Source organism: Pseudochaenichthys georgianus, chromosome 7, assembly GCF_902827115.2.
Source record: "Pseudochaenichthys georgianus chromosome 7, fPseGeo1.2, whole genome shotgun sequence".
In the NCBI taxonomy this organism is placed as follows: domain Eukaryota; kingdom Metazoa; phylum Chordata; class Actinopteri; order Perciformes; family Channichthyidae; genus Pseudochaenichthys; species Pseudochaenichthys georgianus.
Window position 1 is genome coordinate 11,034,175 of NC_047509.1, and position 13,183 is coordinate 11,047,357.

A 13,183-nucleotide genomic window follows, 5' to 3' on the forward strand; every position below is an offset into this window, starting at 1 on the left:
GATAATTAGTAGTAACCTCAGTAATGCTTTACCTGTCATATTAGCATCGCCACGTTAGCAGTTAGCTCAAACCACAAATACACAAGTGCACAAGTACAGTCTCAAATGGCTACTGTACTGTCTTGTTGTTAGTCAACCTCACTACCCAATTTAAAACATATTGAAAGGTAATCCATCAAGGTGAACATTTAATTTACTCTTTAAAAAATGAATTCAACACAGTGTGTTGTTGGTGTTCATCTTCCAACCTGCTGACTGAAAGGCCCCGGCATGCAGCTACATTCTCAAACCATAATGAACTGTAACTGAAATGAGTGATGCATCATTGTTTTCCAGCCAGGTTTTAGGTCTCTGAAAGTTCCTTATCGAGAGAAGGAGCTGAAATAGGTGGCTGGCTGGAAGGCAGGACATCCATCTAAGAACCTTTGCTACACTTGGCAGTAATGTGGAGGCGACTTGTGTTGTAGTTAATGGACTCAAACTTGAAAAACCACAGTTATGGTCCTTCAAGGTGGAGTGTGACCATGTTCATCAAACATTAGTAGGTACAGCACTCTGGTGTGGAACAGATAGCAGCAACAGCCTTGGGTGTCTGAAGGTGGTGTGTGTGGGCGCGTCACATCTGCCTGGCAGGCAGCGAGAGGCCCACAGCTCATCAGGGTGCTGCGGCGGCCCTTTGATGGAGTGTGTATCACCAGTTAGAATCTGCTGCTGTCTTCAGCGCCTCGGGGCCTCACAGTAGTTCTGGAGAGACGGAGAGAGACAGCATATGCACTCGAAATACATATCTTTGCAGTGATTTGTTCTGTGTTTTCTTCTGCCTGTAGTCTGACAGGTCTAGGGATCAGGAATGTTGCAACAGAATGTCGAATAAGGAGTGAGACTGGAGAGCGGTAACATGAAGATGTTCATGAGGTCTGCACAAACACAACAGTGCAGATAGTTACACCCTGCCACCTGAGGACACACTGACTTCTTTTTTTTTACCAGATGTTTCCTGTATCTAATAAAGGCAGACCCGGCGCCAGAACAAATCTAAAGGGAGGGCATATGATTTTCATGGGAGGGCACACAAAACCGTCACGTGCCTGCGGCACAATATATATCAAACAGCAAGGCCAACGGCATTGCGCAAAGACGCACACTTATCGCAAATACATACACAAATAAAGGGCAACATAGAAACCACTTTGAAACATTGTGTGCGTGGCAGCACAGACACTGGTAAATCACGAGCAAGGCACACTTAAGGATGGCAGCTTCCTCATCGTTGCACTCGGAGAGAAATAGTAGGGACGGAGACGATTAACTGTTTAGCCCGCCTTGGGCATGGTTTATTTTTCCTATGCACTGCACTCGGACATGTGGAGTGAATCGTGGTCACCTCTGAGAGGGAGTTGGCTGACAGCTAAAAAAGCTATAATATCAACGACAGCTGACACGTAATACGGCGTAATACAGCTGATCTGCACCAAAGTACTAATTTCCTTATTTGTTTCCTCGCGTATCTGTCTCTCTCTCCACAAACGCTCACTTGAAATGTGTTCTTTTGATGCAGAACGTCTTAGCAGTCCTTTATCAGTCTGTAATGCGTGTTTCCAGTCGCAAACACCTTTGACAGTAAAAGCCGCATCAGATGAAGACGTATTTACTTTAAACTGTCTACAGGGGAAACAAAGGGCTTTTAACGAATCTTCAAGCCATGGTCTGTTGTTGTACCATGCAGTGGCAAAAGTGCGCTTCTTTCCTGAAAACAATCTCCCTGGATAACGATCCAGTTTCACCTGGTTGGGTTTATTAACCCCAAGATCACCTGGTGCTGTTGGTCTTTGAGCGGTTGCTGGCCCAATAGTACCTGTTGATGTGCTGCGAGGTAGCGTCTGTAGTGGAGGCACCGGCACGGAGGAGGAGGACGCTGGCGGGTGTGGTACAGGGTGTGGCAACGCAGGTGGTGATGGTAGGGCCACAAGGAGCTGTGCCTCGGAGGACAGCGTTGGTGGCGGCCGCCTTGATGAGTCAAGGCTCGCTAACTCAGCCACGGGGTTTGCCGAGGTCAAGCTTGTGACATTAAGGCGCGCTGCTGCAACGGCAGGTGCAGGGATCAGCAGCTGCATCGGCTGCAGTTCTTTCATCGCTATTTCGTTTTAACAAATCCTTCCACCTTTTAAGCCAATTTCTGATGTCCATTTTGTAATTCAAACAGAAATGGGAGTCTACAGAATGCACAATAAACAAATCCAGAATATGCGGCAGAGTATGATGCTGTGATTGGTCTAAATGTGGACAAATCACAACAGACACATGCATTTATTTGACGTAGCCTGCGATTTTTTTTTTTGCCATCTGACATCACATACATCGTAGCATAAAAGTTCACAGTTTATTTATAATTAAAAAAATAAAATATATATATTTTTTAATTTTTATAAATAATAAAAAACGTGTTTATTGGGGGAGGGCAGGAATGTCAAATGGGGGGGCCTGGCCCTCCCACGGCGCCGGGCATGAATAAAGGTAACAAAAATGACTTGAAATGGTTGGTTCCTGCAAGTGCCACATTTTAAATTCATCTTCCAGTATTATGCAATCAATTAAAGTGTCCCAGCAATAACATTTTGAAGCAATGCTTAATGAGATGGCTGTAATGCTGCTAGAATGTATTATTTTAGTATATCTCACCCCCCACCACAACATTTATATTGAATGGGTGTAGTCCAGAGGTTTCCAAAGTTGAAGGCGGGCTTCAAAGGGGTTTCATGGGGGGATCATTACATGAATTAAAAGAAGATCAAATACACATAACATGTGGCTAAATAGATACAGTGGTTTTGAGGAACTGTTTTTCATCTTTCCCAGAGTCAGAAACTAATAAATGCCTCAGGACAGACCTTAGTTATGTATTTAGGTTTCGTCTGAAATGATACCAAACAGCTATATTAGAATATCTTGGTGTCTATGGGATCACATATCATAATCATGGTCCCATAGGCATTGAGCGAAACTAAGCCACTAAACTAAGGGGGGATGGAGGTGTCTTTTTTTCCAGGCTCTGTCTGAGGGAAGGTCCACCGTCTCACACTTCTAAAACCTCTGGTCTAGTAGTAGCTTCATGGGAGCTATTCCCCACACAGGCGGCGGTATTAGCTGTCAGTCCAGGTAATAAAAGCCCAGGATTGAATTGGTAGGGCTTTTACTCACATGATGGACTGTGATCAGGCCACGCCGAGCTGGAGAGAAGATGGTGAGGCGTGAGCGATTCTCTACACCATTGTTGAGAGAGAAGGTGATGAATGATTTCCCATCGCTTTTCATCGGCGCCGTTGGAACCGTTAGATAACCCTAAAGATTTATGGCCCTCCCCGTTGGACTCTCCCACTCCCAGCCATAACCAAGGTTATGTTATGCCCTGTGTGGTTTATCAACTGAAATATAGCTGTCAAACAATGGAGAAAGCTGTTCTCAGTGTTAAACAATAGACTCACCCTAAACAAACCCAATTAGGTCAGTGACCTGCTGTCGAGCATTGTGCCGAGGTCTGTCAACATTCCTCCCAAGTGAGAGTTTATTCAGCGACTCTCCCTAGAAAAACAGCCTGCTCATTTGTGCTTATCTGGTAGGAAAACAGTCTTGTGAGTAAACACTTTGTAAGTATTTTTCTATTTAACTCATTCGATCCAACCAGCAATAGAAACGCTGTCTTCTGATACTGAGTAGGTCTGAGAGAAAGACACAAGTTAAACCACAAATAGTTTAAGTTTATTTAATCTTGTTGGGTCAAATTCTTCTCACATTACGTAGTCGGACTGGAAGTTGCTGATGCAGATGAATAAGCAGCGTTACAAATGTAAAGATGGCAAGATGTTCCCATGAACTCTCCAACCCTTCTAAAAAAATTCCTTACAAATTACACAAAGCAATTGTTGAGTCTAAATGTCAATTTGTCTCTTTTTATTTCCTTCCCTGACTCATCTCTGCTGTCTCTGTATCAGCACGCAGATAAACAGTATTTGGAGGAAGGTCAGAAGACATCTATTTGGTTACACTTCAAGTGTGGGAGGAACAAAGATGTTAAAAATACAGTTGCTGGCACTTCCTTCAGACTTTCATTCGACTTCTCTGTCCTTTAAATTAAGTGCTTTGATGCAGAGGACAAGCAGCTCTGGCTCAACATTGCTGTTGCTGAAGTCATCTTCTTCAGGGAGTGCAGACTGTTTTTATTTAGGGTGAATAATTGAATGAGACAAGAAAGAGCATTTCATATCAGCGGGCCAGATCATCAATCACTGCCATTATCTCCGTCTCTCCGGTGTCGCCGACGCTTGTCCGCAGCCTGCTGATCCTCGGCTCTACCCACTAAACTCATTTTCAGTCTGGCGTCGACGGCAGCCAGCCTGCATCTGGATCCCGGATGCTTTTAGTGGTTTTAGCTCAGCGTGCGTTTGAATAGGTGATTATAATTTACGGCTCACCACAAGTCTTCCTCACTGAAGAGCAGAGAGGTTTTCACCATTAAATTGAATGTGGCGACATCAAATGAAGAATCACTTCTGTTTACACGCATACACATTAATCTTCCTACAATGTGACGCTGTGACAGGATGAAGTGATCTGACCCCTGAGGAACTCCTCTTTCACAGCTGTGCTCACAGCACTGTTTCTCTTTCATTGTACTCGGCCAAATTGACTCCAGATCCTTTTTACGGACCACATTGTTTCTCACTGTTTCTGATTTTTGGATGAAATCCTTTTCCTCCCTTATTTTATTTGAGGTTTTAGAGGGATGGGCCAGATAGACAACATCTTCTTTTACTACATATTGGTCATTTCAAATCTTAATAACGATATAGATCACGACACTGCACGTCTTCTGGCTATTAATCAAATAAATGGTCAATATGAACAATTCAAACAGTTAAGCCTATGTTTGTATATTCTTATTTTATTTAAATACATGACATAAGAAAAAGTATATTTTCATTAAATTACCTTTAATTGATATTCCCTCAAAATATGTTGCTTGAGACTATTAGAGACATTTGACTTAGTATGTGCCTTTATTATTAATGTTGTCCATAATATTGTGTATTATATCTGTATACTATATGTATAAAGATGTTTTATCACATTAAACGATCGCTCAGTCATAGTAGCTTTGAACAATGAGGGCTTTTTAGAGACAGTTATACATGTCCGATTAATGTCTACATATTTATCCCCAGATATTGACGAGTGCAGTATAAACCATGGAGGATGTAAATTTGGCTGCATCAACTCTCAAGGGAGCTACGAGTGTACCTGTCCTCCGGGACACAAGCTGCACTGGAACAGGAAGGACTGTGTTGGTATGTGGCAGCACTGCCCCCCTGTGGCTCATTCACTCACACACACCCAAAGCACATCCTCAAACACTTTTTTTCCTCACTCTCCACTTTCTTTGCCAACAGTTTGTGATTCTCTGTGGGTTTTATTCTCCCTCAGAGCTGATGAAATGCCATCTTGGACTGCTGTCACCAAAAGCCACTCTGACCTGCAGCAAGACGGGCAAGAAAGAGAGCTGCTCACTTACCTGTGTTTCTAAGGCTCACTATCTGGCAGGTATGTTCCCCACAGTGAGCGCGCGATCACAAAACACCACACAAGAAATCCTTTTTTATTAAAATCCCTTTTTATGTGTGTGATCTTTGCAGAGTCTGACAGCAGCTACTCCGTGAGTTGTGGTATCCCCCTCCTCAGAGGGAAGTCTTCTGCCAGGCTCAACTCCAGCAACAGTCAGAGCTGCATAGGTTCGCTGCCATTCAGATTTCTATGATCAAACACTTTCCAACAATCAGTCAATTACAGATGGTGTGCCTGATGTTGCAGTGTGCTCCTACCCACTGTGCTGTGTTTGTCTGTAGAGACTCAGGCCCCTCCAGTGAAGCAGACGGCTTCTTTTAAGATAAAAAACGCCAAATGTCACCTTCATCCGAAGCTTACGGGCAGGACGGAGGACAGAGGACGGACCCTCGGACCAGGTCAGTCTAAATCTGTACACATATACTGGTATTTATAGACATGTAAAGCTGTATACAGTTTACAATGAACCATTTGAATAATTTTTCAACAAACAAACATGCCTGTAAGGTTTTTCTGTTGTTCTTTGTAGTATAAATGTATATTTTATATATATCCTGGTCATACAAAAGGGTCATTAAAGGACATAATATTCCATCTTGGTCTCAAACCTCGTCTATTTTTGTTATGTTAATTTAAATTACAAATTTTTTCAAAGTCTATGATGAATTCAAAATGAATCAAACCTTTTCCAATTACATTTTACTTTGTAATAACTTTCCAAGAAATGATGTACATTTACTCTTAAATATAAATAACATTAATCGTTACTAATATTTAATGGGGATTTACTCATGTATCTTCATGTTGTCCACAGGAGGGGGGCAGCCCTGCAGCAACTGCCTAGTGACGTTTGTCAACCTGAGGTGTGACTCCTCTAAGAAAACGAAAGGCCGACGGGCTCGAAACCCCTCCAACAAAGAAGTGACGCGCATCACTTTGGAGCTGGAGGCTGAGGTCAAACCTGGAGACACCACAGGTCAGTCTTCTCATGAAATACAACGCCTTAACAGCAGTTACTGAGGATGTTACTGTGCAGCCTACTTAGTTGTTTCATTTAGCTATTACTCAAAGCTGCAACATAATTTACAGCAATGTTAGTTGTCAGTGTGTCAACATATGCAGAGTACATTTACAGATTTACTGTGCTTAAGTACATATGTATGGTCCTTTAGTGAATAGTGTGCATTCCAGCCTATGTATACTTCTTATCCAATACAATTCAGATATAATATTGTACTTTGAACTCAAGGACAACTATTTTGTTTATTTAGTTAGTAACATTAGCATTTGCTTCCAAGAAGAAGATTTTTTCACAGCATCTTGAGAAAATGTACAAAATGTATGCATAGTTTTTACTCATTTAAATCCAATTTAAATAAATAAACAGGGAGTTGCAATCTCAGCTGCCTGAGACAGCGCATGGAGAAGCAGGTGAAGACGTACATCAAGGCTCTGAAGAAGTCCATCAACCAGGAGCGCTTCCTGATCCGAGTCGCTGGTCTGGAGTACGAGGTGGCCCAGAAACTTAGCCAGGCTTCTCCCACTCACGAGAACTGTGGGCCGGGCTGGGAGAAGGAGAGTGGCCGCTGTGGTAAGACCGGAGAGCTGGACCGGGAATTAGAGCCAATTCGCTTTTTTGGCCAAAAGCAGTAGATTCCTACTTTGAGAACAATGGCAAACTTAGAATTGTACATTTTGTAAAGCTATTTGAGAGCAGCTTGAACTTTCTTATCCAAAGGGAAATTGTTTTGAAGAAGTTGCAGTAGAAAATAGGACAGAGTGCAAATTGTAATATGAAATGCAAGGTGCAACCCATAGTACACACAATGCCCAACATGTTAATAGGATCATAGATATAAGAAGTAGCATATTCTGTAGCTGGATAATATCAGGTCTAATCTATGCTGTGAATATCTGCAATACAAGGAGGTGAAATATACCCTCAGTCACCAGTAGCTACAGCTGTACACTCTAAGAAAGTTAAATATGACTATTCTGCCTTTTATGATGCCTGCAATGTTAATTAAATTACTTTGAAGTCATATTTTGTGATGGAGTTGTACTAGACCGTACAAAATCCAGTCCAACTCCACCTTTATGACCACCATTATAAACCAATTCCGTTTCTTTTTTTAAAAGTGAAGTGTGTCCTCTGATTGGAGCCGATGTTTTTCTTAGTCAGATGCTTGTCGGGGTCTTATTACCACGGGGAGCAGGAGCGCTGCGTTCAGTGTCCGCCGGGCACTTTCCAGGAGAAAGAGGGGCAGCTGGCCTGTGACCTCTGCCCCGGCAGCGACGGCCACGGGCCGGTGGGGGCCCGAAACATCTCCTCCTGTGCAGGTAGTCCAAATTGTGTTATTGGTCCTACAGTATATTGTGCATTGTGATTTCTTGTCTTGTCTTTTTTTAAGCATGTGTTATATAAGTTCTGTCAAATTATCCGAATGCTCAATCCAAGGAGAAATGCACACAGCCTTTGTTCAAAGTTAAAGCAATTTATCATCTTCTAGTGGAAACCCAAAAGAATAAGAATTAAACTGAAATTAGCGTAATATGTCTTTAAAAATAAAATAAATATTTCTAATCCTGCATTGGGATGGTTTCGTTTGTTTACTTATTAGCAATGTATCATAAAACAGCTGATATTGAACTCAACATAATGAGTGAAAAATATGTAATTAGTAATGATATTAAATAAAACAACCGTAAGCACATTAACACAATCACACAAACTCATCTTTTTCCTCCATCCCAAACTAAAACTTGTTGTGATACATAACTATGATGAGCTACCTTTGCCAAACCTCTGCGTGTTGAAATCCAGGCCAGTGTCCAACGGGCTCCTCCTCCAACGATGGCTTCAAACCGTGTCAGGCGTGCCCTCTGGGCTCCTACCAGACAGATTTGGGACGGACCCTGTGCTTCCCCTGTGGGGGGGGACTGGCCACCAAGCGGGAAGGGGCAAGCTCCTTCCATGATTGTGAAGTCAAAGGTCAGCTTGTGGTGTTTTTACACAGCCAAGAAAGTCAAACGTACTCTAACAATTTTGCATAACATCCCCTACTTAATGCGCATTTCCCTTTCCACCCTGCAGTTCAGTGCTCTCCCGGTCACCACTACAACACCACGGTACACCGCTGTATCCGCTGCCCGGTAGGGACCTATCAGACAGAGTTTAGACAGAACTACTGCATTACCTGTCCCGGGAACACCACCACTGATTTTGACGGTGCCACAAGTGTGTCGCAGTGCAAGAGTGAGTATGAAAAATGCTTTGTGTCAGATTTCTTAAACATGCACGGTAGACTTATCGTGTGTGTGCGTGTGTGTCTGTGTCTAGACAGGCAATGTGGCGGAGAGATGGGCGAATTCATGGGTTACATCGAGTCACCCAACTACCCTGGTAATTACCCCGCTAATGTGGAGTGTATCTGGAACATTAACCCACCAAGCAAGCGCAAGATCTTAATCGTGGTCCCGGAGATCTTCCTGCCCTCGGAGGATGAGTGCGGAGATGTGCTGGTTATGAGGAAGAACTGTGAGTGTCTCTCTTTCCCGTTGTTATTTCAGTGGAATTATAGTGTAAGATAATATCACCATGCAAACCAGATTAGTCACCATTGTCCTTTCCTTGCCTCTGAAGGGTCGGCTTCATCCATCACCACCTACGAGACGTGCCAGACGTACGAGCGGCCGATCGCCTTCACAGCGCGCTCCAGACGTCTCTGGATTAACTTCAAGTCCAATGAGGCTAACAGCGCCAGAGGCTTTCAGATCCCCTACGTTACTTATGACGGTATGTTCATCTCATTCAGCTCACCAGCTGTGTCTCTAAATGTCCGTCTCTCTCTGCCCTCAGGCTTTTCCACAAACTCATGACATTCTTTTTATGAGGTTCCCGAAATTAATGAATATAATGAAGAAGTTGTGACTCAGATGTGTAATAATAATAACTTTATTTATAAAGCATTTTCCGAGAGCCAGTTACACATTGCATATCAAATTGAAACTCAACAGATTGAGAAGCAAAATATTCGAATAGTTACAATAAGGAGGACTTTCACTCATTAAATAAGAGAAAATGCAGCAGAAGCACTTAACAAATGTACGTTGAGGGGAATTTTAATACAGATATAAAGCTAGCGTACCGTGATAGGTAATTTATCCAGTATGAGAAGGGGCATTTAGATCCTTACTCAACAGATATGTTGATGTTTAAAGTGAGTTGTATGATGTATTTTATTTATACCAAAGTCATGGTCCCTTTGAAACCGGTCTACAGTATCTTCTATTGTTAACTTATGGTAAAAGTTACATTGCTTCTGGAAAAAGGTTTTTCTCAGTACTGTGAGCACTACAAAAAGATCTCTTTCACTTCCTTATATTGTAGAAGTGAGTTGGATACCTCAAAGTTCCTGTAAGTTCTCAGCGTTTTCATTGTTTTTATCATTTAGTGAAGTAACTTACATGTTTTCTTTATTCAGAGGACTATGAGCAGCTTGTCGAGGACATAGTGCGAGACGGAAGACTCTACGCGTCAGAAAACCACCAGGAAATCCTCAAGGTTAGCAAATGTTTTGACTGTTTATTTCTGGCTTTAGTTTCTTGTTGATATATACGACCACCTGGAAGAGGTGACTCATCAAACCACAAGCTGAACCTTGAAGGTGTTGTCTGTTCAGAAAAACAAAACACAAGACCTCGGATCAGTCAGTCGGTACATTAATAATGAAAAGATTTGCTAATGCCGTCATAAAGGTGTGTAATTTGTTTGGCAGCGTTGTGTAATAGCTTGACATGTAATTCAAACGTATTATTAAGGAAGAAAATATGCTAAGTGTGACGTTTACATCCGCCTGTTCTTCCCTGCAGGATAAAAAACTGATTAAGACTCTTTTTGATGTGCTGGCTCACCCAAACAACTACTTTAAGTACACCACTCGGGAGTCCAACGAGATGCTTCCCCGCTCCTTCATCCGCCTCATAAGCAGCAAAGTCTCGGCTTTTCTGCGACCATACAAGTAAAGCTTACACGGCGACCGAAGCACCGGATTGTGACCCCCTCCCCCGACGCCCCCCTCCACCTTACAGGCCACATCCCTCACAGGACTTACTAGTATGTTTACGCTCTCCTAATATCCATAAGCTTTGACAATAAACACGATGCAGACTCGATGAATACTGAGGATTTGTGTTTTAGGTTTGTTGTCAGTTTCCATTCAGCGGGGATGTAGAGTATTTCAGAGGGTTTGGTTTCTGTTGTGCAATGAAACCACACAAAAAAACAAAAGTGCCCATTTCAGACAGTCGGAGTAATGTTGTGTGTGTGGTTTGAGCTTGCTATTGTATTTTAAATGAGCGGTCTGAGTCTCAACTCCTACTATTAAGTATGACTGTAAGTGTCGTGTAACCCTAGTTCCATCTCCAGTGTCTGTGTGCTGTCCTCGAGGAGGAGAGGTTGTTACATTCATGTCGCAGCTGCGTTCCAGGTCATTCGAAGCCTTATTATATTTGAGCTCTTAGAGCAGTTTCCAAGGGTTTTACTGTTAAAACAGTTAATCTGTGTTTTGTTCCGTCTGTCTAGACTGTATCAGTGTTTTCCAACCTTCAGATTATTTCTGTTGCTCTTCTTTTTTTAAAGCAAATACAAACAGGGGATAATAATTCCAGGAACATAGTGGACATTTGGGAGATGAATAACAAACTAATAACCGTGAGAGCCACAGAAATGAGATAACGTGATGTCTAGTGGAACATGTCTCTGAGAGAGAGATGAGAGAGAAATGTCTTTGAGGGACATTATGTTTGCTGCTTCTTTTAAAAGGTCACTTTAATTCTTCAATCTCATATTGTCTGTCTTTCTGATGTACTCGACACTAATAGTCTCTACGTTTAAACTAAAGTTCTTATACACAGTAAGTTGATACTCTCACACTGCCTTTCTGTGGACAACCAGTTTTTATTTCAATCTTGTAAATAATGAAAATAAATTAGACGAGGGTTGAATTCTTTAATCCTACATTTCTTTTGTTACGCAGGACCCCCAAATCACTTTTGCCCCCCAGTCTCAAATCCAAAGACACCAGTACCCTCTCAAACACACTTTGTTCATTCCCAATGAAGACAGCTCTTCCAAAGACCGCCCAAAACGGGTGGGTTTCTTTGTTTTGTGCACTAAAATCAGAGACTGCAATCCTACCTTTTAGTACAAAGTGTAATGATGAAAAAACTACACCTTAATGTTGGTTACACCCGATGGTGACCCACAACAAAGCTTGTGAAATGTGTTCCAAGCTGCATTCCTGCTAAGACTCATTGTATGAAATATGTATCCGTCACTGGGGCAGAACATGTTTGGGTTCCACCGTGTAACTAATCTCCTCTTCAGAGGAATACTAAAAAAGTCTGTTAAGTGTAATAATTAAATATGATTTGTTATGAGAACAGCAACCAAAACAGGGTAAAATTATTAGTTTTTTTAGATCTAACACTCTAACATCGGCCAAGTAGCTAGGAATTGTTGCGACATTTTTCTTGCTGAGAATTAGATGAGATTGATACCACTCTTATCTTAACATTAAATGTGAAGTAACAGCCTTCAGAAAGTTAGTAAACCACAAATAGAAACCGATAGCCGGCCTATGTCCAAAGGTTACAAAATCAACCCACCAGCAACTCTAAAGATCCCAAACCAACATTAAAATCTTGTGCTTAGTAAAACTCAATATCATTTGCCGACGGTGCAGGACTTCCGGGAGTCTCTGCTTTTATTGCCTCTCAACCTTGGTAACTGCATGAAGGACATTCAGAAAGAAAATAAAAGTAGTATTTTCCCCCAAATGTAGGGACTATTTTAAAAAACTCATAATCAGCACCACTGCAGTCAAATTGGTCCAAACGACTGCATGGTCAGAGTGATAGCCCCAACCCCTTAATCCGTACATTCAGCCCTCTGGAGATATGAAATAGAGTTGACCCTTGCGCTCTTATCCGGGGAGTTTTGTTTTGTCCCCACTCATGTAAATAAAAAAAGTGAGATGGTACACTTCCAATCCTGTACCACACTTTAGGATGACAAAGGGATGTTGACAATGTTGTCAAACCTGAGGGCGATGCTGGACGAAACCATGATTTAATGTTGGTTTGTAATTCCTCCACACAGGCCTCAGTGTATCTCCAGGTATTAGACTCTCCCCCCCCCCCAAACCAGAATCAGCTAATTTCCTGCAACCTGATACTTTTTTGTTGTTGTATTGTTGCCTTTTAACGAGAGTTTGCTATGATGTATCATAGAGTTGATAATGATATTTGCACTTGAATTGTTATTGCTCATGTAAAGAAATGTCTGGATTTTGTATTGTCTTTTTAAATGAATGGAATTGGTGTTCTTATTTTCTTGTAGCTTGTTTGTTCATGAAATGCTCACTCACCGTTTAGTCTATAGAGATGATACACATAACATTATCAACTGTTAAAGAAAAAAAACTATGTACAGGAGGTGAATGAAACAAGTTTGTACTTGTCGCTGCCCAAAACACTTATTGAAATAAACATACTGTACTTCAGC

At 41.9% G+C, this 13,183-nt stretch overlaps 1 protein-coding gene across 2 annotated transcripts in view; it reads left to right on the forward strand.

Moving 5' to 3' along the window:
• Nucleotides 1-13,181, forward strand: part of scube3 (signal peptide, CUB domain, EGF-like 3) — a 69,050-nt gene extending 55,869 nt beyond the window's left edge. For both annotated transcript variants that reach the window (XM_034087122.2, XM_034087123.2), the window contains 13 exons: nt 5,220-5,342; nt 5,479-5,595; nt 5,688-5,783; nt 5,898-6,014; nt 6,431-6,592; nt 7,004-7,207; nt 7,795-7,956; nt 8,441-8,608; nt 8,711-8,872; nt 8,957-9,154; nt 9,260-9,412; nt 10,101-10,180; nt 10,489-13,181. In XM_034087122.2, coding sequence (XP_033943013.1) covers nt 5,220-5,342; nt 5,479-5,595; nt 5,688-5,783; nt 5,898-6,014; nt 6,431-6,592; nt 7,004-7,207; nt 7,795-7,956; nt 8,441-8,608; nt 8,711-8,872; nt 8,957-9,154; nt 9,260-9,412; nt 10,101-10,180; nt 10,489-10,641 — 1,895 coding nt within the window. In that variant the 3' untranslated portion in view covers nt 10,642-13,181. The remainder of the gene's footprint in view (nt 1-5,219; nt 5,343-5,478; nt 5,596-5,687; nt 5,784-5,897; nt 6,015-6,430; nt 6,593-7,003; nt 7,208-7,794; nt 7,957-8,440; nt 8,609-8,710; nt 8,873-8,956; nt 9,155-9,259; nt 9,413-10,100; nt 10,181-10,488) is intronic.
• Nucleotides 13,182-13,183: the final 2 nt, after the last annotated feature.